Source organism: Rattus rattus, chromosome 5 (genome assembly GCF_011064425.1).
Source record: "Rattus rattus isolate New Zealand chromosome 5, Rrattus_CSIRO_v1, whole genome shotgun sequence".
NCBI classification, from domain to species: domain Eukaryota; kingdom Metazoa; phylum Chordata; class Mammalia; order Rodentia; family Muridae; genus Rattus; species Rattus rattus.
The window spans coordinates 13,753,119-13,780,663 of NC_046158.1; the positions used below are offsets into that span (position 1 = coordinate 13,753,119).

At 52.3% G+C, this 27,545-nt stretch overlaps 1 protein-coding gene across 11 annotated transcripts in view; it reads right to left on the reverse strand.

Moving 5' to 3' along the window:
- Nucleotides 1-27,545, reverse strand: part of Dab2ip (DAB2 interacting protein) — a 170,744-nt gene that overhangs the window by 12,949 nt on the left and 130,250 nt on the right. For 4 of the 11 annotated variants that reach the window (XM_032903186.1, XM_032903185.1, XM_032903183.1 and 1 more), the window contains 7 exons: nt 9,980-10,133; nt 8,911-9,009; nt 7,550-8,119; nt 4,932-5,076; nt 4,696-4,840; nt 2,459-2,695; nt 682-883 (listed from right to left, as the gene is read on the reverse strand). In XM_032903186.1, coding sequence (XP_032759077.1) covers nt 682-883; nt 2,459-2,695; nt 4,696-4,840; nt 4,932-5,076; nt 7,550-8,119; nt 8,911-9,009; nt 9,980-10,133 — 1,552 coding nt within the window. Of the gene's footprint in view, nt 1-681; nt 884-2,458; nt 2,696-4,695; nt 4,841-4,931; nt 5,077-7,549; nt 8,120-8,910; nt 9,010-9,979; nt 10,134-20,560; nt 20,629-21,081; nt 21,893-25,866; nt 26,355-26,843; nt 27,040-27,545 lie in introns of those variants that run through there. The other 7 variants (XM_032903189.1, XM_032903184.1, XM_032903191.1 and 4 more) reach the window with 6 other exon arrangements.

Consider the following 27,545-nt stretch of genomic DNA (forward strand, 5'->3'; position numbering starts at 1 on the left):
TGAGATATGCAGGGTTCCCACTACAGGATATTGCCCTGCACTAAAAGGCTAGAGGCAGTGGTAGTAATGTGATGTAGGAAGACGCCCACAATGTGGACAAGGGGACAAGGGGCAGAGACCAGCCTGGGGTCAGCAGTCATTACTTTTGTAAAGTGATCCCCTAGCGCCCTGGAAAGCAAGGCAAGTTAAGAGGTGGTTCCTGGCAGGGTATAGTGGGTTACAGCCACTGGAGGTCAGGACTCCAGGCTAGTGAAGGGCTGCTTGGGCCAAGTAACTGAAGCAATGTCAGGCATGCAGGGCCTAATTCTGTCTACTGACAGCTAATGTGCCAGATGGACACTGAGCTGTGAGCGCTTGCTCTACAGAGGCCCCTACAGTCTGACCTCTCATGTGGAGGATCCTCAGTATCTTTCCCTTCTCAGTAGCTATAAAACCGAGAGCAAGGGCACTTTCAGTAAAGCAACTAAGCCGGACCGCTCTCCTCTCCCACTGAGGTAAGGAGTGAGTGAGCCTTCGCTTGGGTACTTGGGCTATCAGGGCTGAGCACAAAGGTGTGGACCTGGACCCAGTACCCAGTGCCGGGGAGTGAACATCCAGAGAGAGCCCCACTACAAGCGAATCTGTCACGCAGATGAGCCCTCCAATCTGGCAGATACACCATTTAACCCAGGCAACAGGTACCTGATCAAGCTGGCTGACAGCTTCCCAGAGCAGAGAGTGTAAGCTAGAGAGCTCCCGGCCCAGGTCTATGTAGCCCTCGAAGCCTGCTGTGTTAGAAAGGGTCTCAGGGTTGGAGATCTCCAACAGGAAGCGCTGCATGTTGGTCCACTCGTGCTCCAGGAACTGGTTCATGAATGACATGTATTCCTCTTTGCTGCCAAACCTGGACAGAAAAGGGCAGCCAAGATAAGGTCAGATCTCACCTCCTTCCTCACCATGGCTGCTGCCAATGAAGGTTCTGAGTTGCCAGGGTCTTCTTAAGGCCAAGACCACTCTACCCTTTGCAGGAACTAAAGTAACTAGTGTTCATGTTTCCTCTAACACTGCCCCTTATGGGCCCTGCCTCTTTTCCTGCAGACGGGAAAGCCCAGTACACAGGTCAATTTCAGATCCACACTTGGCCCAGTTGAGGTTTTGGGGTCATCAGGGACAACCCCCCAAGCCCTGTCTCCTCCTCCAAATTTCCCTTTCCCAGGGGAAGAGACCACTATCCACCGAACAAGTCAGAGGCTTGGCAGTGGTGTCAGCTCTCCTTCTTTTTCTCCAAATGACAAGGCCTGCTGACCTGATCTCGTCACCTACTATCTGTCCCTGGGCCACTGCCTCCTCTAGCCAGTGCCCATCATTTTTAACTGAAGTCTGGCTATAGCCTCCCTCAGTCTCTCCTTACCAGTCATACCTTGTTCAGTGGAGATCCTCTGCAGAGGCCAGAGGAGGTAAGGGCCATGCTGTATGGTCCACCTCTGTACCGTGTGGCCTTCAGGTTCCTGTAGCCCTCATCAGTTACTTCCTGTCTCTCCCAGCTTTGTCTTGGTGACCTAGATGCCTTTGGTACCAGGCTTTACCATCAAGCCAGCTTCTGTTTCTTGTCTGAGCTAGATGATTGGTCTTCCTGTCTTTTCTCCCCAAAGCCTTTGCTCTCCTGAGACTTTGGCATCGTCTTGGCCCCACCCTTCTCTCCACTGCACTTGCCTCCCACACTCATAGTCAAGGCCCAGCGCCGACAGACCTAGAAAAGGGCTCGACCCACAACTGTGAACTAATGACAAGATTACCCAGCCCTGCCACTTTATCTACACTGTCTAAACTGGCAGCCAAGGGGCTTAGAGATGCTCAGTGGTTGAGAGCATAGGCAGAGGACCCAGATTCAATTTCCAACATCCACACAGTATTTCACAGCCATCCCTAATCTGGTTTCTGGGAGTCTGATGCCCTCTTCTGACCTCTGTGGGCACCAAGCACTCATGTGGTATAAAGACATACATGGAGGCAAAAACTCACACAAAAAATGATTAAATCTTTAAAAAAAAAAAAAAAAAAAAAAAAGAACTTTACACAGCCCAAACCACCAGATGTGCTTTACAGGTAATCATCCTGGCAGTATTAACCCAAGTGCCCAGCTACCCAGGAAATCAGCCATTCCCTACAAAGTGGAGCTCGGTGCTCAAAGACAGACGCGAAGCCTTATGGCACTTTATGATAATGTGTTAACTCAAATACGCAGAAGGGAAAAATATCTTGTCTTCCCACCTTTAAAATCCAAAGAAGCATTCCAAAACGGCACTGCACTACTGGGAGGGTGGCTGTGGAGGAGGTTTTATTCTGAAGCAAGTGGCTGTGGGGAGGCTGAGGGAGACAGGGATAAAACCAAGGCCCACTGCACTAGCCTGGGTCAAGAGCACACACACCCCAAGTTTCTGTCCCTGTCTACTTCAACCCCATGGGATGAAACACTCACTTGGCAAAGTTGGCCAGGTTCTGGGTGACTTTGGCGATGAGCGTGAGGGTGCGAGCTGTGCGGTCGTCAGGATACTCCTGAAGCAGGTTGAAGAGCGAGGGCGACATGATGGCAGGGCACAGGAAGCGAAGGAAGAGGGAGGCGCTAATGAGTCGTTCACTGATATCAGGCCGGCCGCGGCTGCTACACTCCTGCCGCCACGAGGCGAACACCTCTTTAAGTTCCCGTGGGAAGACACTGCACAGGAACAAAGATGGGCCTGGAGGGTCAGGTAGGGGCCTTGGACAGTTCAGGGTCAGATCTGTTTCTGACTCACATGGAACCCTGATTCCCAAAACCAGACCTATGCTGATGGTGGAACGAGCTCAGGGCTCTGCAGCCAAGCCAGATGACTGTCCACTAGGCAGAGATGTGTGCTGGGCAGTGCTGCCGTGCACTCTAAGACACTGTGGGGGACACAGCCAGCACAGGGTGGGCAGAGAGGCTGCTCAACAGACAGGGTAGGTTCAGTGAAGGGTCCAAGTGCACTAAGCATGAAGGCTGGCGGAACTGGAATACAACAGCTCTTCCCCAGGAGAAATACATCTTTCTGCTCCAACATTAGGCTTCTGGGTCCAGAAGCATAAAGAAAACCACAGGGCAGACAGATGCTGTTCCTTGGGCTCCCACTTCAGGCTATCGAGACTCATATCGAGACCCTGCCTGAATGATGTCACAGGAATCTGGGCTTTCCACAGAGCTCAAAATGACTGAGCAGGGGAGTAACCCCAGCTAGTGAGAACACTGTGGTGGACTCGCTGGGGAGATGAATAAAGACTTTCCTAGGGTGACAGTTACGAAGGCACCAGCGGGTACCACTTTCCCTGCCTTTTCACCCTAGGGCAGAGCAGACCCAGTGCTCCCTGGACCTAATATACCACTGGCTCTGTCCTGAGCCCAGCAGGCAGGGCATGTGGCAGAATGAGGCAGAGTCAGCAAAGCTGCCTATGAACAGGGGCAGGCAGCCCTCCAGCCTGATGCTTGAGCCAGGTGACGTCTACTGACGTCTTGTCCAGGAGAGAAGCCTGTCCCAGATGCAGAAGGAAGAAACAGAGACTGTCCACACAAGGTCTTCCCCATGGAATGAAGGGCAAGGGCTGAGAATACAGCCTAGCAGGGAGATGACAGTGTGTTCTAAGGGTGCTCAAGACCCTACAGTTGTCCCCCTACCCCAGAGGAATATCTCATGCAACACAAGCTGAGGGACCGGGACAGGAGGGCACTATCGCAAGCACTGGCCACTGACCCCTTTCTAAGGCCACTGCTCATCTAGTAGGCTTGCCTCTGTGTATCCTTTGGAAAAAGCAAACACTTCCTGTGCCAGATCTGAGCTGGTGCTCCTGGCTGCAAGGGTATGGATGGTTGGGTGACATGAAGGGTTCCACGGGGGGTGGGGGGTGGGGGTGGGGTATAAAGCCTTAGGGCCAGACCATGTAAGGCCAAAGGAGACAGCATGGGAGAAAGAAGCAAACAAAAGTGGAGATACAGCTAGCTTTGGAGTGGCTTGGATAGGCAGAGCTCTGAGCTGAGCTGATGGTACAGGTGACTGGGTAATGGAAACAAGCCCAGCACTGTGGCTGGCAGCAAGGCCTACAGAGACAGGACCATGTATGCTAACCACAACCAGGCTTAGCAGCAGGCCAGCAAGGTGTCATAAATGCAGCTCAGGAGCCAGCAGGAGCCTAGGAACCTAGCCTTAAGAGAAGTTTCCCAGGGATGAATCCCAGCCCCGGCTGTGGCCCCAATATGAGTGGCTCATTCCTACTGTCTCAGTCAGAGGACTAGCTAGGGCTTGCTTAGGCATTCGTACACATCCCTGCTCAATTGATTCGAGTGTGATAACCTCCAGGGACAGACAGGTGAGGAGCCATGGGAGCTGCGCCAGGACAACAGGGCTCTAGCTCCATGTTGCACCAGCACACGGACATCGGCCTCTACATGTGCAGGGTGCTCACCAGTCACAGGTACGGACAAACTGCCATTTCCAGACCACACACACCCTACAGATGCTTTCTTATATTTAAGAACTCAAAAAGGGGTATGACTATGACAGGAACCTGGCTGTCCAGCAACTCAGTGGAGTCAGACACTAGCACTGGGGCAGGGGGGGAGGCATCCTGACAAAGACAGTCAAGACGAAAGGAAGGGAAAGCCCAGGCCCCCCAAGGAGCACTCAACTCCCAACAGGTGGCACTAACCAGTAGGAGTTGATGATCTTGCAGAAGGCCAGCTCACAACACATCTTGAGGTTGCCCTGGTGCTCGGGGAGGTCGGCGGCTGAGCACTTACTGGGGTCCACTTCACAATTTTCGTCTGACTCATACAGGGCTTTGATGAACTCACCTGCGGTCGGGTGAGCATGGAGAAGGCAGTGAGGGTCTGATGAGCACTGCCCAGCCCTTGCCACCTGCTGGCCCGGTAATGTCCCCACTACCTAGTGCGTCCTGCAGGTACTTCTGGCCCACGAGTTTGAGGTATTCCTCGATGGCCTTGGTGGCCAGTGTGTTCTCCCGGAAGATGAGGTGCTCATTGTCCCCACAGCGGTCCACCTCTGACATCATCAGGTCTGTTAGAAAGTCCTGGGGAGGCAGGAAGGGAGCAGAGTGGAGTCTGAGCTGAGACTGTCCTTGGCTGCTGGACAGCCAGGCTGACTTAGAGGACAGACTATGAGCAGCATCCCACCATGGGAAAACACTGGAGAGGAGCTCAGTCACACCGTTCCCTCTGGCTGTGGTACCTGACAGGAGGGTAGTTCCCTTCCTCTCAAGCCCCAAGCCTGTAGGGTAGGAAAAGAGGCCCAGCAGCCCAGCACAGGCCAGGGTTTCTGAGCATTTGAAACTCCTCATTCCAATGTGCCTAACTTTTGAGGATCCTGTGAAATACAGAATTAAGACCTTGATCCAGGAGGCCAGACTGGCCAACAAAAGGAAGGGCTGAGAGATAGGCGGGTCGGAGAGGAAGCTGTAGTTGGCTCCCCTGGATCACATCTTTGGAAACAATGGGCAGAGGGAAGGAGCCATCGCTGCTGAAGCACCACCATGACTTCTATTCAAAGCCACCATCTTTCTGAAGTTCTGTGACAGACACTGGACCTCAGCACTGGAGAAGGACATGAATCCCAAGAGATGGGCAGCAGAAGAAGGAAAGCAAGGCATAGAGCAGACGGCCTGCCTAAGGCCCTACAGCTACCTGAGGCTAGGCACTGCCTCCAAGATCATGGAAAATGGGGGGAATCCTAGGATGGGAGCTGGAAAAGCACACAGCTTACACAAATAGGACCTGAAGAGAGGGCAGGAGGTGACAGGACACAGGTCTAAAACCCTCAGAGTGTGGCTATAACCTTTGGGAGGGTAGAGTGCCTCATTGCACAAGCAGTCTTCCACATGTGTTCTGTCTGGCTCAAGAATGCTCTGCTAGTTCTAGGTTGTTCCAGAGACAAGAGTTACTTCCCACCCCTCAGCCTCTGTAGCCTCTTGGCTACTTCACATATCATCAGCTTCCTGAGCCACTAGCAGCCCTTGGGACTCAGCAGCAGGGAAGGGTGAACCTTCTAGCTGACTCTCCAGACTCCTGAGTCTCTAGTCCACTCCCACCAGCAAACCAAAGCCCAGCTGCATGGGCTGGAGAGCTGGTTCAGCAACCAAGGGCACTGGCTGCTCTGCAGATCTAGCTTTGATTCCCAGCACCCACATGGTGGCTCACGATCACCTCTAACTCTAGTCCCTGGGATCCAAAGCTCTCTTCTGAACTCTGTGGGAAGTAGGCATGTCATGTATGTGGTGCACAGACATACATGCAGGCAAAGCAAAGCACCTGTACATATAGAATAAATAATAACAAATGTAAAAACCAGACTACAACAACAAAAACCATGCAGTACTTCAAGAGTTGGCCTAGCTGGCAACCTACCCAGCCAGCCTGAAGGCAGGCACATGGGGAAGAGGGTCCTGACGACATGGAGGAAGGCAGCACTCTCCCTAAGGAAGTCCTTTTCCCTCCCTGTCCTTCTGCAGGGCCAGTCAGTCCAGCAGGCAATGGAGGATGCAGAGGACAAGGGGCTTCCAACCATAGCCTCCCCCTGCCAGCGCCTCTAGAAAGAGGTTAAGAGTTGATCAAGGGTTCGTGGAGTCTTACCACTGAGCTCTGCCCACTAAGCATCCAAACCCAGTTCCCTTCTTGGGCCTCCCTGATTACAACAGGTTGAGGGCTTAGGACATTAGCTTAGGGTGACCCCCACTCCCATCCTCATACAAGCCTTCGTTCTCAAACTCTATCACTGGCCCGTTACCGCAAGTCTACTATAATGTAGAAAGCTAGGACAGCTCAAGTAACGTCCCCTGACTCTTTGTGGACAGCAATCCCCAAGGAACAATGAGTGGTAACTGGGAAGCATCTTAGCCCACCAGCAGAGCCCATGAGAACCATGCACTACTGGAGATGCTGTGCCTCCTGGAGACACTCTGTTCTCTAGCCAGTTAGGTGGAGCCGAGGTGCACCCTTTCTGAACCATGCTCGAGATCGTCAGGCTTTGAAAGGTGGTATTAGTATCAGGAGCAGGGCTCTGAAGCAGAGCCCATCTGCATGGCTCTCTGATCCCAATTTCTACAAGGCACCAGGGCCATGTCTGGCGGTCTATACTTAGGAAGTGTGCATACACGTGCACCTGTGTGTAAAAGCTATGCACGAAGGTGTGGGTTGTGGCCAGGCCATGAAGGTAGCTCACCTATTGGGAATACCAGCCAACTGCTATCTCACTGGGCATGTGGGTTTTGGTTCACATGCTGGAAGAGCATAGGCACACCAGCTTGGGCACAGCAGGGAGCCCACTCAGCACTACTCGTGCTGATCTGTTCGCTGCACAGTATGCCTTCAGGGTTCAGCACTGCCACTGGTCGAGTACAAAGTTCCCCCAACTCATGGCGCAGTGCTCAGCTTTAAGGACCCATGTGGCTGAAGTGGGTATACTATATCCAAAATGAAGCAGACTATAGTAGAACACAGATCCATCAAGAATAGACAACCCAGTCTTGTGCAACAGGGCGCCATACTCACCTTCACCTTGCCCGTGCTCTGCAGGATGTGCACCAGAGCCGACGCCATCTCCTCCTTGGTCTTGGCACTGAGGATGGGCTCAAGGGCTGCACACAGCCCCAGGTAGTGGTTAGTGATGTGCTCAGCAAACTCCTTGTACATCTCCATAGGCAAGATGGTGATGGTCTGGTAGCGTGCCTTGATTCGGATCATGGGCCCAGGGCCTTTGCCACCCTTGGGATTAGGTGTCACCACTGGGTACCACTTCTCCACAAACTGCCGCCCAGCCACAGAGGCAGCAGGCAGGCTCACCAGGCCCAGGTAGCTGTTGCGTTCCTTTTTCTTCTTCTTGTCAGTTTCCCGGTACAGGTGGACAGTGACTGTGCGCAGGGGCGGCAGGTTGTGGAACTCAAAGTGCTCTCCCCAGAAGACATTGTCCGTCTTGAGCTTGCCCGTGGTACGGGCATACAGTACATCGTCCAGGCACAGTTCACACAGATACTTCTTCTTGGCTGGCAGATCCTTGGCCTCAATCACCCATAGCTTCAGGATGTGCTCCACACGCCGGCTGTTGTCCTGCATAAGGGGGATCTGGGGTGGTCAGTTGGGGCTGTTATCTATCTACCTGGCCAGCCCAGAGTCTAGGAGCCCTCCAAAATCCAGGAGGAACTGAGTGGTCGGGCACATGAGTAAGGACAGGGGAGACACCCATGGATATGGCTTCAACTAGTCCGCTCTACTGATCACCAGCTAGCTCACCAGCACAAGCCCCCTGGGCCCAGGCTTGCTCTCCTAGAAAGCAGCACTAAAGTAGCCCTGCCTCTGAGTGAGATGGGGTGGGGTGGAGGTGGGGGGAGCCAGCACAGCACTTTCCTCTACAGGCTGTGGTACCAGTTACTCAGTCTCCTGGTCTACAAAGCAACTTTAGAGATGACTGACGCTAAGACCACTTCTTTAGTGATGTCATGGTAACCAGGACAGGTCTTCTGGGAAGATAAGACACAGGAGCCCTAACAGCCTTGATTGTAGTCAGGGCCCCAACCAGATGGGACAGTAGAATGTAAGAGGACACAAGGCGCACCATGTGAAGAAGGGTGAATGTTGGAACTAGAACAGAAGTGCCACAGTTGGCTAGGAGGAAGTGGTTCTGGGCAGGACCCGACTTCTAAAGGGAGAAACTCAGCTGTCGGAAGAAGGACCCAACAGCTGGCATAGCTCAGCAACTCCAGTTCCTTCCAGGTCTACTTGCCCCCGCCCCTGCCCCTGCCCCTGCCCCTGCCCCTGCCCCTACTCAGGTTTCTGTTCCCTCGTGTCTGGTTTTCACCTCATCTTTCATGATCCACAAGAGCAGGTACCTGGGCCTGCTGAGCCTGCCTGCCTACCTTGTTGGGGTGCACTGCTCGCCTCAGGTTCTCCATCCACTTATCTCGTTCAGCGGCTGACCGGCAGGAGAAACACTTGCTTCCTGATGATGTTGTTACCTGTCAAACAAGATGGTGTTAGAGGGGAAGGGACCATGATAAGGCTGGACAGTTACAGAAAGCTCGAGGCCACCATGACTGCACAGCAGCCACAGGAAGCAGCAAGGAGGAGCTGCCAGAAACCTCCTGAACCACAGGGGGCACACTGGACCCCACCGTATCCCAACAGGTCAGCAGTAGGAAAGGAGTGAGGCTTCTGCTATGGGCTTTGGGTCCTGCTTCCTCATCCCCGCCCTCCTTCTAAGAGAGTCAGGATGCATGCACATCCAACCACAGGCTCCTTAAGGCAGACCATAGGTTCCCAAGAGATAAGCAAGGGTCACATCTGTCCTAAACGGATCCCTCCTGGGGGTTTCCTTTTGTTCACCAACAGTGATAACAGCATCATAGAAAGCTAACAAGTGTTAGTCCAGAGAAAAGAGAACTCACCTTTCCCCTCCCCTGCTGGTATGAATCCTATTCACTTCCTAGTTACAACCCCAATGTTTTCCTGGGGTGAAGAATTTGGCCAGAATTGCTCTCACTGACCAGGCTGCTCCCAGCAACATACAGGCTCCACTGGAGAAAGCAGACCCATATCCAGGCACTAGAAGGTGTCATCATTCTGTAGCAGCCTTTGCAGAGGCAAGAAGGTAGACCCCGACCCTCTCAGCCTGTCCCAGATATGGACACTTGAGTCCAGAGCCAGTCTGACTTAGTCTGAGTCTTAACCCAGAAGAATACAGGGGCACAGAATATGTGCCAAGAGGATGCCACATTAGACCCCACTGGGTTGTCATTACTAGATTCACTCCTTTACTAGTGGGTTCCCCCCCAAAGTATGATTGGTGGGGGTGGAACAGTGTGCTCCATTTGGAGCAAATTCTAGACTTCCCAAAGACCTGTGTCCTGCCAGGGTCACAGAGCACTGCAGGAATCTGCCAAGCAAGCTGGCCAATTAGAGCAGGGTAGAGCTGTGGTGGACACTCACCTCGAAGCAGTAGTCCTGACCCAGGATGCTGCTGTGAACAGGCTTGATAAGCACCTCCTCCTCCATGCTGAGGTCCAGGGCCTCCACTGCGCTGCTGGGGCTGAGCAGGGACTCGTGTGATCGAGATTCCTTCAGCCTTGGCATCAGATGGGACCTGCGGAGGTGGGCAACAGGGATGTACACAGGGCCTGACAATACCTGCATTAAACAGGTCTGTCCCTTTGCCTTGCCTTTGCCTCCACTGCTCCCAGAAAAACCCTTCCTCCCAAGTTCCACACAGCAGTCGAGGAGCAGACAGGTCTGGAGGACTGTGGCAGCTCCCTTACCTACCACACTGCAGTCTGAGTAAGGCACTCCCTTGTCAGAGCAAGCTGTTGAGGAGTCTGTGTCGACCTGGGTTAGGGGCAGGATCTGACCAGGCTCTAAAGGGCCACTAACTTGCAGGAAAGAGCTGTGACCTAGTAGTTTTTCAGGGCCTCTCCTGCCCTGCCCTCTGCCCTGACATTCACCAAGAATGTCACTGCCAGCAAAGCCCTTTCTCATGCACTGTCCTATCCTGCCAGCCCCACACAAGGCAGGGGGAGCTCCCATAGCCTCTGGGTAGCAGGGACCTCAGTGTTCTACACAGCACCAGAAACACGGACTCTAGGTTGGGGTCTATGTACCATGGGCTTTGAGACCTGAGTTACGGTCAGGCCTTGACACAAGACACAAAAATACCACCTGGTAACAGGTTAAGACAGGCTCAGACTGGCTCTGCTAGGTTAAGCCTTAGAAATGCTGTACATCTCTTATGCAGCCCCAAGGAAGCCATCTCTATTTCCCCAGACCCTTGCATGAAGAGCCATCCAGGCAACCCCAGGAGACCCACTCCACCTTTCCACAGAGCTTCTCTAATCCAGTAAAAAGGTGGTCTCCTGAGGACTAAAATTGGCCAAAAGCCCACTTCATGGTACTTCAGCATTCACACGCAAGTGTGCGTGCGCACGCACGCACGCACACACACACACACACACACACACACACACACACACACACACACACGTGTGACTTGGCCCAGGGCCCACTGGTTGCACAGCAGTGAATATGCCTGGATCAGCCTGCCCCATCACCCAAGGACTAGAGGTGCTGGGGCACCTTCCCTCCTGCAGCCCACCAGCATGTACCTGACAAGGCAACTGGGGCTCTGGAGGGAAATGAGAATTTGTTTCTCCCCTGGACTTAACAGGTCCATCCTGTCACCCTCTCCTGGGATACCCCACATTACAAAGGTGAACCATGGTCTACCTGCCCTGCCATACAAGGCCAGCTGTTTAGATGGGCTTTTCTCTAGACTGAATGCTGGCCCCGACCCCCCATCCAGCACTGACCACTGCTCTAAGTGAGCAGCCAACCCGACAAACCACCTGCCCTTATGACTTGTAACTCAATGTAAGACACCTCCTACCTCCTGGCCTAGGGAAGAGCCAAGACCTAGTGCCCCTTTGGTCTGACAGCCATGCTGTAAAGCAGCAAGGGGAAATCGGGGTGCTTTCTGACTCAGCTGGGAGCCAGACATGATGATGAGGAGCCCTGTCAAGAAAAGGGAGGAGTTGGTGCTGGGTTTACCCTCTGGTGCTGGAGACAGGAGTCTGAGGCCTGCTCAAAAGAACCGAGAGCCTGAGGATCCTGACAGGCCAGACTCACTCCAAACAACCAGGGCCAGACTCAGCGACTTTAAAACCTTTGCCTCCCTCTCTCTTCTTCCCTGTACCATCTCAGACACGCTCCAGCTGACCTGGGCTTCTGGGAAGATTCCTGGGGAAAAGAACTGAAGGGACGCTCAGGGCTCTAAGGCTTCTAGCCTAGTCCAGCCCAACTGGCTATAGCGAGCGGTCCTGGCTCACCTACCTCCCCCAAAGGCTGCTCCATGAGGGAAAACCCGGAGCAGAGGTTACATCTCCAAGGTCTCCTTGGCCACCTGCTCCTGGATAGCAGAGCCCTGGTTGGTGCTGGCAAGACTCGAAGGACCAAACATCTACCTGTACTTCCTTCCCTCTAAGCTTGGAGTTAGTCTGCCATCCTCTGCAGACTAATCTCCGGGTTTCTGACACATACTAATCTCAGTCTGTTGCAACCCACTAGGGTCCGCCTGTGGGGCACAGTTGGTAAGATGCATAGAAATTCAGGAGGGAAATGGTCATTTGATCATGTCCTAGATCCAGCAGGACCATCTCATGGCTTAAGAGCAACCTCTCCAGGAAGCCAGTCCCGCCCTATGTCTGTAGCACCTCAGGGCATCTGTCCCATCAGTCTGAGCTAGGTCTATTACCCTTCCATACCTTCCACTCACACACATAGTTGGATCAATTCTCTCTCACCTCCAGCCTCTGACATGCCAAGGTTGATGAAGAAGTTGATTTGAGTCAGGGAGGAAATTCCCACCCTCAAATGACCCTGGCTCCAAGGGGTCAGTGAGTGGTCACAGCTTCCCCTATGGGAATGCTCAGGTGGAAGGAGATTCGCAGGCACTGGCCCACTTGGCTCCCATTCTACTCCCAGGAGTCTTAAACATGCCCCACTAGCACAGGCTGGACACCGAGCTGGTTTAGCTGCACATGCACGCCCCTGCCAAGAGTTTCACCTACCCACCTACTTTACAGAAAGAGAAGCAGGCTCAAGAAGTTATCTGATCTGTCAGAGGCTTCCTGCAGGGAGACCCGCTCAGTCCCCTTCTCAGGGCCTGCTACTCCCCACCCCGGCTGACCAAGCTGGGTGAAGCTGAAAGCAGCCAGTTGGAAGGCACTAGCTCAGGCTCATGATGACTTCCTTCCCTGACCTCTGTAGTCCATGGAGATCTCAGTCCCAGTCCTTTTGGCAAAGTGACACCAGGGGAGGCAAAACACCTCCCTCCAACTGGGAGGTCTACCTGGGGATCAGCTCCAGCCTCCAGCTGGACCTGCACCATCTCCACAGCCAAGGTCGGAACATCTCAAAACAACAGGAATTGTGTGTGATTTGAATGTGCTTGGTCCATAGGAAGTGGTACCATTAAGAGGTATATATGGCTTCAGAGGAAGTGTGTCACTGTGGGGTGGGCTTTGAAATACTCCTCCTAGCTGCCTGAGGAGCTCAGTCTCCTCCTGTTTGCCCTCAGAACAAGATGTAGAATTCTCAGCAACTCCAGCACCATGCCTGCCCAGACACTGTCATGCTTCCCCTATGACAATAATAGACTGAACTTCTGAACCTGTAAGCCAGCCCTAATTAAATGTTGTCCTTTATAAGAGTTGCCATGGTCATGGTGTCTCTTCACAGCAAATGGAAACCCCAACTAAGATACTGTACAACTACACCATGTTCAAAAAAACTGGGTCAGGGGTCTATAACAGGCCCAGGTCTCAAGCCACATGCCTGGCTCTTCAGAGAAGAACCAGTAACCTAGGAAAAGCCTTAACCCTGGGATACCAGCCACATCACATACATCACCTCATAGACTCTTCAAAAGCCTGAGAGACAATGCTGACCTCAGCCTACTAAGAAACAGGGGCCAAGATGCCCACTCTTGTGTTCCCCGGTCCATTTCCTTATCTGAGAAAGGAGGGACTATTGTCCCAAGTGAAGAACAACAGACTGGGGCACACACTTACTTCCCAGATATGTGAGTTGTGATGGAGATTAAGGTGTCCCCCTAAAGACCATTCCAGCCCTGGCCCCACACTCTGGGCTGCTGGCTGGCATCCCTCTGCCTGTCCCACCTGTCCAGGCCCATTTCTCACTGGCCCCCCTGCTGGGTTGCCCCACCCCAGGGACCCCTGCTGTGTGTCCTCGGCTTCCGACTGCTCTGCCTTGGTCCAACCAAATCCAACATCCAGCCTCAAGCCCTTTCCTCCATGAAGTTTTTCCCAGATCCCCTAAGTAAGCAGAGACATCTGCCAGACCATGTGGTTCCCAATGGTTATCACTCGTAGTTCCTTTGCCAGTTGGGGGACTTCCTGTGGGTAAGCTGTGTTTGTCTCAGCTCCAGTGTTCAAAGCCTCAGAGTTCTTGGGCCAAAGTCCTCAAGACCCCAGCAGTCAAGTTCAACCATATCTGATTGGAGGTCAGGTCAGCCAAGACACAACAGACCTCTCCAGTTCAGATGCTGCTGGAGGGGCCATTTGCTAGGAGAGGTGTTAGATATTACTCAAAAGTGGGTGAGGAAGATACTCTTTGCCTGTTCAAAGCTAATTTCTAAACTCACCCTGAAGGGACCCTATGGGGCTCAGTGAATCTTCTGTGGCAATATTTTGGTCCATCTACCTAGTAGTTCTGTAGCCCCACAGTAGCTCTCTAGGAACCAGAAGTCTAGTCACCATACATCCCATGGAATGGAGTCACACAGGTTCTGGGAAGCAGATCCTCAGTCATTCACGGGCCAGTCAGACCACAAGCTAGTAAGCTCTATACTGAACTCTGCTGCTAAGCAGGTCTGACCAGGGTCTACAGGACTGCAAGGAATAAGGGAGTGACTCAATGGCCATCCCCATCTGGAACATTCCACTGAATCTGCTCTTGTACATAGCATGGTTCAATCCATTTACTCTTCTCTCCCCTCACAGCCCCTGTGCATCAAGTCCCACGGGTCCCAAGCTAGTGGCCAGGCACACATCAAAAATCACTTTGACAAAAGATCAAGACACCTGCTACCACTCTTCCTTCATTTCTAACAAAATCCTATCATTTAACGTCCAGCCCATGCTGCCCGTCTCCAGGCAAGCAACCCACATCCATGCTGCCTGTGGCTTATCCATGCCACACTCCTGCCTGTCTCTCTGTAATTCTCACCATGGTCTTGTCAGGACTAAGCCACAGCAGCTGATACAAGAGTATAGGGCAAATATAACTTGCCTAATTTATTGTAGGAGCAAGCAACTGTGGGAGATTCCACTACAGCTCAGAGGAGCCCAAGGCTGACTTTGTTAGTATATGCCCTAGCCCCAACCTGGCCTTTCACTCACCCCACAGAAGCCACAGGGCACTAGGGAGGGCAAGGGCCAGAGCGGGGCTCACTGCTCTTTGTGAGCTCCTCATTCCACAGCCAAGGAAATGGAGGCACAGCGAGGGGGAGCTGGTCCAACAGCAGCTTACTGGAAGGCCCAGAAGCAGGAACAACAGGGCATTGTCTGGTTCCTGGGGCACAAGCCTTATCCACCGGCCTCCTGCCAGCCCACAAGTGGTGTTTCAACCCTGATCTTTTTCTCTTAAAGGTTAAAGACACAAAAATTTTCCATTATTTTAATGAAGGAGGGTGCCCCAAAAATGGGAAACAAAACTTGCGACAATAGAGAAGCTCACTTGATCAGGAGTAGGCTCACTGGCTATGGGGTAGGTGGGTTTACAGTAAGAGCTGAGTAAGGGGGAGGCTCAAGGTCACCCTCCAAACCTCAAAGCCATAGAGGAAGCAGTTGTGTGTGGCCCAGGGCATGGCTGGGATAGGGAGAAGCCAGCACAGTGCAGGCAGGCCATCTCCAAATGGGGCAGTTAGAGGACAGGAGCAGGCCGGGAGACCCTTTAAGACAGAGGATGGGAGTGATGCCTCAGAGGTGAAGAACAATGGCTGCTCTTTCAGAGGACCTGGGCTCAATTCCCAGCACTCACACGGCAGTTCACAACCATCTGTCACTTCAATTCAGTAGATCCAGTGCCCTCTTCTGACCTCTGCGTGTACACACACACACACACACACACACACACACACACACACACACACACACACACACACACAGAACCTAGATCTGCATGCACATGAAATGCCCATTCACACAAAATACTTGTAAAAGCCACGTGGCGGAGGAGTACCAGCACAACTGGCTAACGGGGCAGACAGGTAGAGAGTGAACCTGGAGTAAACATAGCCACGTGAAGGAACACCACTGAATGCCAGCGGGCAGCAAAACCAAGAGCCGAGTATCAGCTGTCAGCAGTAGCAGCAAGCCACGTCTATCCCTAATAAAAACAGCTCTAAGTGCCTAAGTCATTCAACCTGCTAGACCGGCTTCCCATCTATTAGCAGGAAACAAACACAACTTTCATGGCGGCCACTCTAAAGTCAAATGAGACAGCACAGGGGTGTGCTCATGAGGACAAGTCAGTGGAGGATCGCCATCAGTCCCTTGTGGCCATCCCTCTCCCTTTACCCACCTCTCAACCATGGAGGCTTCAGGACATGAGTGAAGACGATTCCAGGGTAGGCTACCGTTCTGGCATTTCCCAAGCTGTTACCTATTCATTCACTAACCCAACTTCCTTAATTCCTCATCTAAGGAAGAGGACCAATCTTAGCTGCCTAAACTCCCAGGATGCCTCTAAAAACTTGTTGTAAGCCATAAATTTCCTTTAGTGAATTTAAAGGGAAAGAAAGTATACATGGGGATTCCATACCGTCCTAGGACAGAGGAAAAAAAAAATATGAGATGAGCAAAGTTTGGTCTCTAGAGTTGATGTCCACCCAAGAGAAGCCTGAGCAGCTCTGGAGTGAAAGCCCAGTGGACTCTGTGTAGCAGGCAGGTCCTGGAGCATGTCAGGACAAGGGCACTGACCTCCTGGGAATCCAGGGCTGGACATAAGCTGTGCCGGGCCTGGTTGGGAACATCTTAGCCCTGTCAGGCCTGAGGGAGGGAGAATTCAGCTGCCTGGTGGCTCCCTAGGTCCTGAAATGACAAACAACATCCTAAAAAGGCAGGGGCTGGCCAGTCAGCCTGGGGAATTTCCTGGGAAGAAAGCCTGGAGGAATGTGTCCTTCTCAGGCCTGAGTTCTCCCAATACAGGACTTGAAGTAGGTCCCAGCAGACTCATCAGGAACCTGGATGACACCTCCCTTCATATACATACTGGACCCTGGCCTCCTGCCTCCACACTACCCCTGAGATCTCCACACCACAGGGCTGAGAATATAAAGAAAACACAACCAAATCAGGACAGCCCATGACTGGCTACCAAACAACCTAAGGCCGGGCACCAGTGGTGTCCAAAGGATGCTGACAATGCTTACCCCAGTACACACATCATCTCACAGTCTTCTCCCACAACCACACACAGAAGGTGGCATCCTAAGTAGACAGGACAGCAGGGCTTCAAGCCCAATGAACCCAACTCAGTGGTAACTGCCACACACCAAGATTCAGGGAAAGCAAGGTCTGAGCCTCTCATCTCACACAGCAAGACAGAGAACCAGGCCAAGCAGCTCTGGGTTCCCATTTTAATTCCACCCTTAATCAACCTGAGACCTTGGGTCAAGCGTACGCAAGCTCCCTCTTTTCTCTGGGTTCTTTCCTCATGTGCTGAGCTACCAGGAAAGTCCTACATCTCTCCCAAAAGTAAACCCAGCGGACGGTCACCAGTTCTAGGGCTACACTCTTGATCCCATTAGCAACAGTGAACAGTAAAGCCTCCCTGCTGCCTGGCGGCGACTGAGGCCAGTGTTGATCTCATTCCTGTACAGAAGGCAACTCTCAGAAAGCCGGCCTACCCTTCCCAGGACCCAGCATACCCAACAGAGGCTGCAGACCTCTGAGGTCACATTCGCCTTCACAGCTTACTTGAGTCCCAGGGATGGGGCAAAAGTAGAAACCGTTCCATCTGATCTCCCCATCACCCTGCAGTCTGAATAATTTTGGGTTTTTAATCAACAGCTGTCAGACTTGTCAAATTACTGTGGGGACCACAAAGCAGTTTTTAAACATTCATAAACCTCAGTGGAACAGCGAAGTGCCCTGAATTTTAAAAGAGAACCCAAGAACACTCACCGAACAGGATGGAGGAGCGATTCCAAAGAGAGCTGAGGCCCAAAGGCCCCGGCTACCTAAGCTCTACACCCCCCCCTGGTTCCCAGGAGAAACCAGGGCAGTAGGGCATTTCCAAGCTCTCACCCTGCCTCGTCTCCCTAGGGAAAGTGTCTCCACCTGTATCCCCAGGCAGAGTCCAATATCCCTGCATGGCACAGTGGACACCTAGAGCTTGACCCCAGCCACCTCAGCGTGTCATCCTGCCGTGACACCATCATCTCCTTGGACTGTCTAGGGACATTTCAAGGCCCTTGCCAAGGTGTTCTTGACTCTGTAAGTGAGCTCAGTGGACCACAGGTATGCCCAGGGACATACCTAGGTGTCCCTTTAGTCTGGTGTGGGATAGTAACTGCCTCCCAACCCTGCCACAAATACTTCCCAGAGCAGCCTCCATGGCCCTGAAAATAAGAATGCTTGTAGAGAATGACCATAAAATAAAAATCAAGACTCAGCTAAAAGGGGAGTGTTCCCATCCCATAGAAAGCAGCTTCTCTTGACTAACTCAGTCTACAGGCCTTCACCTCTGGGAGGCCGTCCTTCCTTATGATGGAAAATGGGAATGCACACAGCCTCATCTTCTCTACCCAAGACCATCCAGGTGCCACTCTATGCAGTTGGCTGTTTGCATCAGAGTGACAGTTAACCTGAGGACTGCTGTCCTCTCCAACCCATTGGGTCATCCTTCTGATAACTGGTTAAACGTACTGATCTCATGCAGATCAGACTCGGGCATGGAAGCACATGCAATCCTAGAACCTGGAAGGCAGAGGCAGGACCAAGAGCCCAAGGACAGGCTCTACCACATAGAAAGTTCAATAACAAAAACCAATAAGCAAAATGCTGTGACCTGGGCCAAACTAGTAAGCCAAATGTTGCCGTTTGGGCCCTGTTGTTGCTGAACAAGTTACCCAACAGCGTGTTGTAGGTCTGCAGGCCTGTAGTCAGCCCTGGTGGCCTCCATGCCCTGCCTTATTCTAGGCCTTCTAGGCCTCCCTGTCAACTTCTTTGCTGCTCCTGGTTTCTCCCTGGTCCACTGACATTCCTAAAGGCCTTTCTCTACTTGGTCCAGATCTATCCTCCCTGTTCCTACAGCAAGGCTCCCAAAAAAACCTTCTCTGACAAATGATTCCAGACAGCGGAACCCCTCGTCCAAATAGGCTCAAAAGGACAGGTCACTTTGGATAGACATCTTGAAGATTTCTTTTTTTTCTTTTTAAAAATTTATTTATTTATAAATACACTGTCGCTGTCTTCAGACACACCAGAAGAGGCCATCAGATCCCATTACAGATGGTTGTGAGCCACCATGTGGTTGCTGGGATTTGAACTCAGGACCTCTGGAAGAACAGTCAGTGTTCTTAACTGCTGAGCCACCTTTCCAGCCCCAAAGATTTCTACTTATGGAGGACACATGTTGAATAAGCACGTACACTGAGCTGCCAGCTCTAAGCAGTATAGCTACCACCAGGGATGGACGGCTTTTTGGCCACACAAGTTCCATGTCAGCACCCTCTAGGAGACAGAAGCAGCAGACACAGTGGGGGAAGGAGCGGAATAAAGGAAATGTGGGCCAGCCTTCTCACCTATCAAATGGGCTATCCTGTGGTTACACTGCATTGGTACCTACCCTTTCTGAGCAAAAATATAATAGCTGAATGCCTCCCTTTTATATCATCCTTGAGCCTGCCGACCTCCAGAGAGCAACAGAGCTACCAGGCCTCAAACTATAACAGCAGGAGGCAGCCAGGAGCATCATGAGTAGCAAATCAGTAAGAGGACAGTTACCAGCAAGCCATGCTCCTACACTACAAGCAAGACTAGAACCTCAGGAGAAAAAACATGTCAAAGAAAAGCAGGGGGTGCTCTCAAGTCCCCACGTAGCCATCTGTTGCTAAGCCGTGCACTTAGGAAGTACACCAACCACTGGCTTCACATCCCTTTTGATTCTGATGTACCTGACTATGGTTAAGGAAACAGAGGACTGGAGATGGCCATCACAGTCCCTCTTTTTCCCACACTAGGGGGCTGGATACACTACTCGCCTGGTCATTTTGCCATCTGGTCCAAGGTATCCCAGCAGATCAAACCAACCCCCTTAAAGCAGGTGTGTGTGCACCAGGCCAGCAACTGGGCCAGCTCAACCCTTCCAGTAACCACTCTATGGGGAAGCTCACCTTTGCTCATGGTGAGCCACTCCTGGTAGGCCTGCTCATTTCCTGTCTGAGCCCTGTTCAGTGGTCACTCGTCCAGCACAGTGGCACATGCTTGTAATCCTAGCACTCAGAAGGCTGAAGCAGGAGAATTAAGTTTCAGAGCAAGATGCTTTTGTAAAAAGAAAGAAAAAAAATGAAGAAAGAAAGAGGGGGGAGGGGAGGGAGGGAGGGAGGGAGGGAGGGAGGAAGAAAGAATCAAACATAGATCCTACCATTTCCATAGGCCTCTCCAATTCACACTGAAAACTGACTTTAGCCAATGTCACAGTTCATAGGCACCACCAGGGCAGGGGAGGCTTGGTTATAAGAGCTCCAATCCCAAACTCTTCTCTGCTTGTCTGCTGATGCATCGGGTTCACCAACCCTACAGAAACCGTGTACTGAAATGTATCAACTGTCAAGTAACTATAGGAACTTGAGGTAATAGCAGGGCCCTGGCCTGTCACCTGGTGATCCTGTCTGGAACATGGTGAGGGCATCTTGCAGGCTGTCTTACCTGCCCCTAGTACAGTAACAAGTAAGAACCAAGAAGGCTCCCCCTGAAGACTACCACAGCAACAGATCTGGTTTCTGACAACCTCTCCAGCTGTAGCCAACACTCTTAGCACCAGACAGCACAGGAGTCAGGCAGAAGGGAGGTGAGCAACTGCAAGTCTGCTGGAGGGGAGGCGGTAAGGCCCAAGCGCAGCTCCACCCAGCCCAGCTGGACAACCAGAGCAAAGGCCAGACTCCTCAGAGATCAGAATGCTGCAAGCAGTTCCTGCTTCCCCTGTTCACAGGCCATGGGGCCTGCAGAGAGCAGCACTGACACCCTCATCCCTGAACTAACAGCAGCAGCAGCGGTGGCGGCATCACCATTCCCCCCACTTGCTGGTCTCCTGCTTGAGCCAGACCTATCCAAACTGCTTCCAAGTTCCGTGCTAGTAGTGACTGTCTGGGTAGAGCTGTCATTACTGGAAACGTGAGTCCCTCGCAGGCCGGGCACCTGTGACAACCACTCCATCTAGTACTGGTAGCAGCCCCTCCCTGGGCCCAGAAGGATTAACTGGCCCCCTTCTGCTCAGCCTCTACCAAGGCCACTCACCATGCCTGAACAGAGCTGCTGGTTTCACCAGGCTGGGGACAGAGGCTAGCCTAGCCACCTAGCCACTGGCTGTTTCCCGTCAAACTCAGTCCAGCTCTGTGCTGTAGTTCTAGACACAGCACTCTAGTCCTACCCACTGGGACCAACCATGGCAAGCTAGTTAAACAAAAAGCAATGTTCCAACTCTCTGTAATGTTCTCTTAAAGGGCCAGTGTCCCAAGTCTGTGAGACCTTAAAGCTACAGATCCCTTTTTCTTTACAGGAAGCAGGAAAAGTGAAACAGCCCATGAGTCATCATCAGATATGGGCCTTCGGCTTCTAACAGAGACTTCAGGCAAAGTTTCTAAGAGTCAAAATCTGAATTTCACTTAAAGGTTCCAAAGCATGTGAAACAGAAACAGTAAAACTAATTCTCATGTAGAGACTATAAATGGGGGGGGAACACTGCCAGTTCTGGAAAATCACAGCTTACCAGGGCCAAGACTTAGCACTCCCAGCACTGCCTGCTTTACTCCCCAGGACGGCAGCACCAGCATCCAACTCCCAAATGGACAAGCTGAGGTCAAGAGAAAGACAGCTTCTCCAGGATTCCACAGCACAATTCTGCTCACAGGCCAGTGTCAGCTGAGGACCCCCCACCCCTGCAGTAGCAGCTCCCTTCCAAAAGACCAACTTTCTCTTACCCCAGCCTTAGGTCCCACAAGATTCACATCCTTCAGTATCTTTCTCTTCCACTAAGACAAGATGGCACTAATCGTGTTTCTACAGTGCCTGGCCACTGGGCTTTCAGGCTGAGCCATACAACCCTCGAGTCTCTTCTGTCACATCCTCTACCTTACACTAGACCCCAAAGGAGATGAATGCCAGGAGGAGTCGTGAAGGGGAAGAGGATGGGTGCAGGCTCTGCAGATGCATGACATCCTCACAGTCCCCCCAGTTACTCCACAAACAGGTTGTGTGGACAGAGCAAGAGGAGAGCGCCAAGACTCAGACACAGAGTATGCTCATAGGATGGAGGGGAGCCACAGAACGGGGGCTCTTCTGCATCCCCCAAGCTTGAGCAAGGGAAGAGGGAGGGAAAGATGTTTGACCGTCTGGACCCTGAGACCTGATCTGAGAAGGCAGCCAAGAAGGGTGAGCCATTCTGGCCCTGGGTGTCTGGTTTAGTGGCTGCTGGATGCCTCCCCTTGGCCAGGTGGAAGCCTCAGCCCAACACCACACAGGGCCCAGTCCTGAGGACCTAACTTCACTCCTCATAGAATCTGGAAGTAAGCCCGAGGGTCTGCAGCTGTCTGCACTCAGACCTGAGCTGTACCGCTTGCTCCCACGTACGCTTAAACAGGCCGACACATCTCTGAGTCTCCCTCAGTTTCCTCCTTTGTAAAATGGACTATTTCAAATCAGCATTTGCTTCCCAGGACACAGAACATGCCTGGCATTCAGTGAACACCTAGCAAAGGCTGGTCTCCAGCCTGGCTCAAAGAGGTGGGCATGCTGGGAGGCGCAAATCAGGGACAAGCTTCCAGGGTAGTCATCAGGGCAAGTCTTTTTTCCCCTCTGGGAAAAGATTTTTCAGGGATCCCTTGCAGGATGACTAGGATGCCTTTCCCTGGAGAGAGTAAGGCCTGAGGGAGGATGGGAGCCAAGTCCTTTGAAGAAGCCTGCTTGGTGTCCAGCCCAACTGAGGCCCACTGAGTAGGCAGAGGGAAAGAAGGAGCCCTAAGCCTGGGAGTTTTGGGGGCTGGGGCAGCACAGTACTTCAACTCCCCAGGTGGAGCCTATCTCATGCCTGGCTTTGGTCTTAGATTAACTAGTTAGTACATATAAAATGCTGCTTAAGCTCAGGAACAACCTAGAGCTGTGGGGCATAGAGCCTCCCCCACAGCCAGAGGTCCCTTCAACACGAACACCCCACTGCTTGCTGAGCTGGAGGTCTACAGCTCCTTGGAGCCTGATGCCTCTGATTTTCATGTAGGGCAGGTCCAAGGTAGCAGGAAGGCCTCCAGTCTGGACAGTCTGGACAGTTCCTGCCTGGACAGTCTTATGTCTGAGTCCTGAAATATAGCAAGAGACATAGCACTTGACTGGGGCCTTTATGCCTCAGCCACAATTCTTGCCATGTTTCTTACTTAGTAACTGCAAGCCCTTCACGTTCCAGTGCCTCAGTTTCCTCATGTATAAAATTAAGTAATACAGCCTCACCTGGACAGCACAGGTGAAAGCAATGGAAAAGCAAATGCCAAAAGGCACTAACCAAGCAGATGGGATCCCCAAATACTCAAGACGTCTCAACAGGCATGGAGAACCTGCCATAGCCTGTTGCCCACTAGGCTACTGGCTGTCCCTCACCGTGCACAACCAAACACATTCTAAACTCTCCCCAGAACCAGCAAGGCCTTGAGACAGAGGTAAAGGAGCTAGCAACCAGAGCCTGTGAAGACCCCAAGTTCAGCTGGACACTCCTAGGGAAAAGAAGTCTACATCTCTTGGAGAAAGACCCCTGAGAGGCCACAAACCCAGAAGGCCCAGATGGAGGCCTGGATCCGGGCAGGGGAAAGCACGGAAGTAAAGAATGGGGGCAGGGGGCAGGGGCTGCAGGGTCCTTACAGCTAGAGAAGCGTCAGTGAGGGGAGGTTGTTGACATTTGGGGGATAGGGACACCACTTCTCTGGATGGTCTACCAAGGTCAGACCTCTAGGTCACCTGAAGTACACAGGTAGGAATCATTTGAGACTTCCCCTAGCCACCAGGCTTCCCCTCTTCCTGCTTCCGGCTTCTGACCAACAGTCTTTGGGTTGCCATAGTCAACACCACCCTGAGACCCTTACCCACACCAGGGACCCCTCATTCTTCACGGGTCCTTTGTCCTAACTGTCCTCCAGTCTCTTCAGGGCTCTGGGTTTGGAAGCAAGATGCTTCCCTGTGGTGATGTCATCCACATGGAGTTTTAAATACTCCAGTGTGCTCCGAACTCCAACTCCGCACCACATCCTCCCAACTCCTATCTCAAGTAGGAGGAATATCTTCATGCCCCAGAGAACCTCAGGCCTAAAAGGCCCCTTTCCCCAACCCTTCCTCTCCTATAGGAGCCCAGAGGGCCAGTAGCCTCTCTGTACTAGACTCCCCCACTCCACAAGGAAGTCAGAAAGCTCACTAGGAAGACAAAAACCAAAACAACAACAAAACCTTCCAATGGGGGCTAGAGAGCTGGCTGGCTCAGTGGTTACGAACTCAGTGGTCCAGCATTCTTGCACAGGACCCAGGTTCGACGCCGAGCACCCACATGGTGGCTCACAACCATCTGTTTTTGCAGTTCCAAGGTATCTGACCACTGTGTACACCAGGCACGTGGTGCACAGACATTCACTTTCATAAACCATGTGCTAAAACACTCACACACATTAAGTAAAATCCAACTAAAACAACAACAGAGATCTGGTGACTCCTGGGTAACTGCAGTAGGACTAGGCAATCTCTGACCCCCTCCTCCAACTGGGAGGGCCAGAAGTCTGCTCTAAAACCCTTTTACTTTTTAACAGCATGTGTCTGGGCTGGCCTTGGTGTCCTTACCAGTCTTGGGGATGCTGTACCTGCGATAAGAGTTACTCTATCTCACTTTCAAAACAGACTGTTCTTGTCCTGTTGGATTCACCCTCCCTTCCTGGACTTCTTAGCCAGGCCAGGTCCTGCCCTGCCTCCATCATTCCTCAGCAAAGCCCTGGCTTGTTTCAGAACAGCTTGTGCATTCATTCAGCCAACAAGTATTTACTAGGTCTCAACTGTGTGTCAGGTCCTGGGTTAGGCACAGGTGCTAAACAAAGGCAGTCCTGGGCTTGCAGCCAGGTGTGGCTTACTTATTTTTACCTATGTCTTCTATAAGGGAAGTTGTGTGGCCATGGGCCATGGCTGTCGTATGTGTCCTAAGAGAGTGTTTAATATGATGTAAACTCGATTTACGAACCACCATATGCAAATCAATTACCAGAGTAGCCAAGGAACCAAACTCAGAAAGCCAAGAACTCCAGAGCCCACCACCCTCAGACGAGAAGGCAGAGCTGCAGAGGTCTTGCGGCTCAGTTCCCGGGGGATGAGATGCACATGTGGCAGCTCCATCTAGCTGCTGGAGAAAGGGCCAGAGTGCTCAGAGAAAGTCAGTCCTAACTCTCAACCTACAGAAGAGAGAAGCAAACTTCTGTCTTAGGTTCTGATGTTCTTTGCTCGAGCAGGAAAAGGAGAGTCTCTGCTCTGAAAACCCTTTAACTTCTTGTTAGTGTTTGCATCAGAACAAGTTTCACAAGTAAAGCTTCTCTCCTCCAACAGCGACCACAAGAGACTTTTAAATCTGCCTCCAAGACACTGTGGCAGGGAGAGCCAGAGGGGCTGGGGTAGTATGTAGCCTTGGAAGATGCTGGTGAAAACCCCCTTTTCAGAGGTTGCCTTCCTGACCTGCAGCTTATCTGGGCCAGGATCAAGAGCCAGGGCATGGGGCAGCCAACTCGCAGGTGCCCCCAAGCTTCACCTGCTGGTTTTCCTGTCCTTGTTCCCCAAGGGCAGGGCTTGACTCCTAAGGCACGAGAATCATCTACCCAGGAACCCCAGCCCCATGCCTATTCTCCAGAGCTCTCTGTCAGAAGCAGGCAGTATGTGGAGAGATCTGGGTTAGGTCTCAGTTCACCTTTACAGTACCTGCCGACCATTCCTCCTACAGCCACACCTCCAAGGATAACTAGCCCTCAGCCTCCAGCCCTGCCCTCTTTCTCCTTCCCTGCACATCCAGTCACAGACCTTGGCAATGGTAGGAGTGTAGACCTCTCTGCCGACCTGGGCATCTGAGGCCCAGGAGCCAGATGAGGCTTCTGAGGATGGCTGGGCTTCCAGAGAGTGGCACCTCCAGACCAGCACAGGATCTTGCCAAGGTTGTCACCGAGGAGTCCAAGGCCACAGAGGCCCATTCCCAAGGGTGGTATAGACCCAAGTGGCCAGTGTGGACATTTAAGAGGTGAACCCAAAGGGTTCCCTCTTACCACAGAGCACACACTGTGTCCGTGTCCACCACGCTGAAACTCTCAAAATGTCTTAAACACACAGAGGCGACAACATCTAGTGATTTCCAGATTCCCCAGAGAACAAAGAAAATTACAGTCTTCCATACAGTAGCCTCCAGTCCAAGAAGTCAGAAGTGCTCTTGAAAGTAAACAGTTTCTCCTAGGTAGCAGCAGGGACCTTCCAGGGCTGGTGCTGAGTGCCGGACTAGCAGGAGCAACTCCAGGAAGCTGGAACGTTGGCCCAGAAGTCCCATTAGCACCTCCCCTGAAGTGCTGGCTCTGCCCTCTGGAGTCCCGCCCCTGGGCCTTTGTGCTAGCCAATGCAGGGCAGCTCCAGTTGGATGCTGGTCTCAGATCAAAAGATCAGTCTTGGGAGGGGAGGGTTCTCCCACCCTCCTCCCTCAGGTCAATTATCACCCTGCTTCATTTTCTTCATAGCAGGGATCTGAGGTCATCCTGCTTTTTTTTTTTTTTTTTTTGCTATAGTCCCTCCACCACCCACCCCCACCTGCCCCTCCTCAAGAACCTTACCAGTCCAGGCCAGTAAGCCCAGAACACCTTGCTGGGCAGCTGCCAAAAAGCAGAAGCATGATAGGCATTTGGAATCTATTACTGTATTTTTCCTATCTGGTCTGATACTGGCCAGCCAGAGCTAGATTAAGAAGGAGTTGGAGCAATCAGAGATTTGAGGGAATTCCTAGACCTGTCTTCTCTCACCCCACCCTCAGGCAGTCCAACTTCCACCAGTCTGTACTGCTCCCGGGAACTCTCTCCAGGCCAGAAGTAGCAGTTCCCGCCTTCTCTTCTTCCAAGCCTGGAGTGGGCCTCTCCCCTCTCCTCCCAGGTCAGCTGTCTTCAGTTGCAACTGGCTTGAGACATGTGGCTGCCCTCCAGAGCAGGCCTAGCAGGGAGAGATGAGGCTGTGTGAATGGGAGATAATTTGGATGAAACGGCGGCCAGGGAACTGGGGCTTGGTCCCCACGTGGCCTTGCAAACTCCCCCAGGTTCCCGTCCATCCCAACAGCACCTTCGACTACTACTGAGCTCCAAAACCATAGTTTGACTGACACTGCAGAGGGAGGTGAGAGAGACACAGGCCCATCCTGGGCTCACACCAGCACAGCCAGCACAGCTAGGGCAAACACCCTCCCTCTTAGCAACACCACTGCTCCCAGTCAGAAACCAATTTTTTACAAAGCAATCTAAAGGTTTGGAGAAGGACTTGGGGGAGAGGTGGTGGTTGGGGTCCATAGTCATAGGTCAGAAGTATAGAGGGGAGACTTGCCCCCCCCCCACTCCGCACTCCCCACACACACAGTGGGCATAGTCAGGAGCCCTCCAGCTGAGAAGGCTGCTGAGCCCCAGACAACTGTCTTAGATGCAAATTCTTCCTTTGGGGTGGTTTCTCTACTGCAGAAA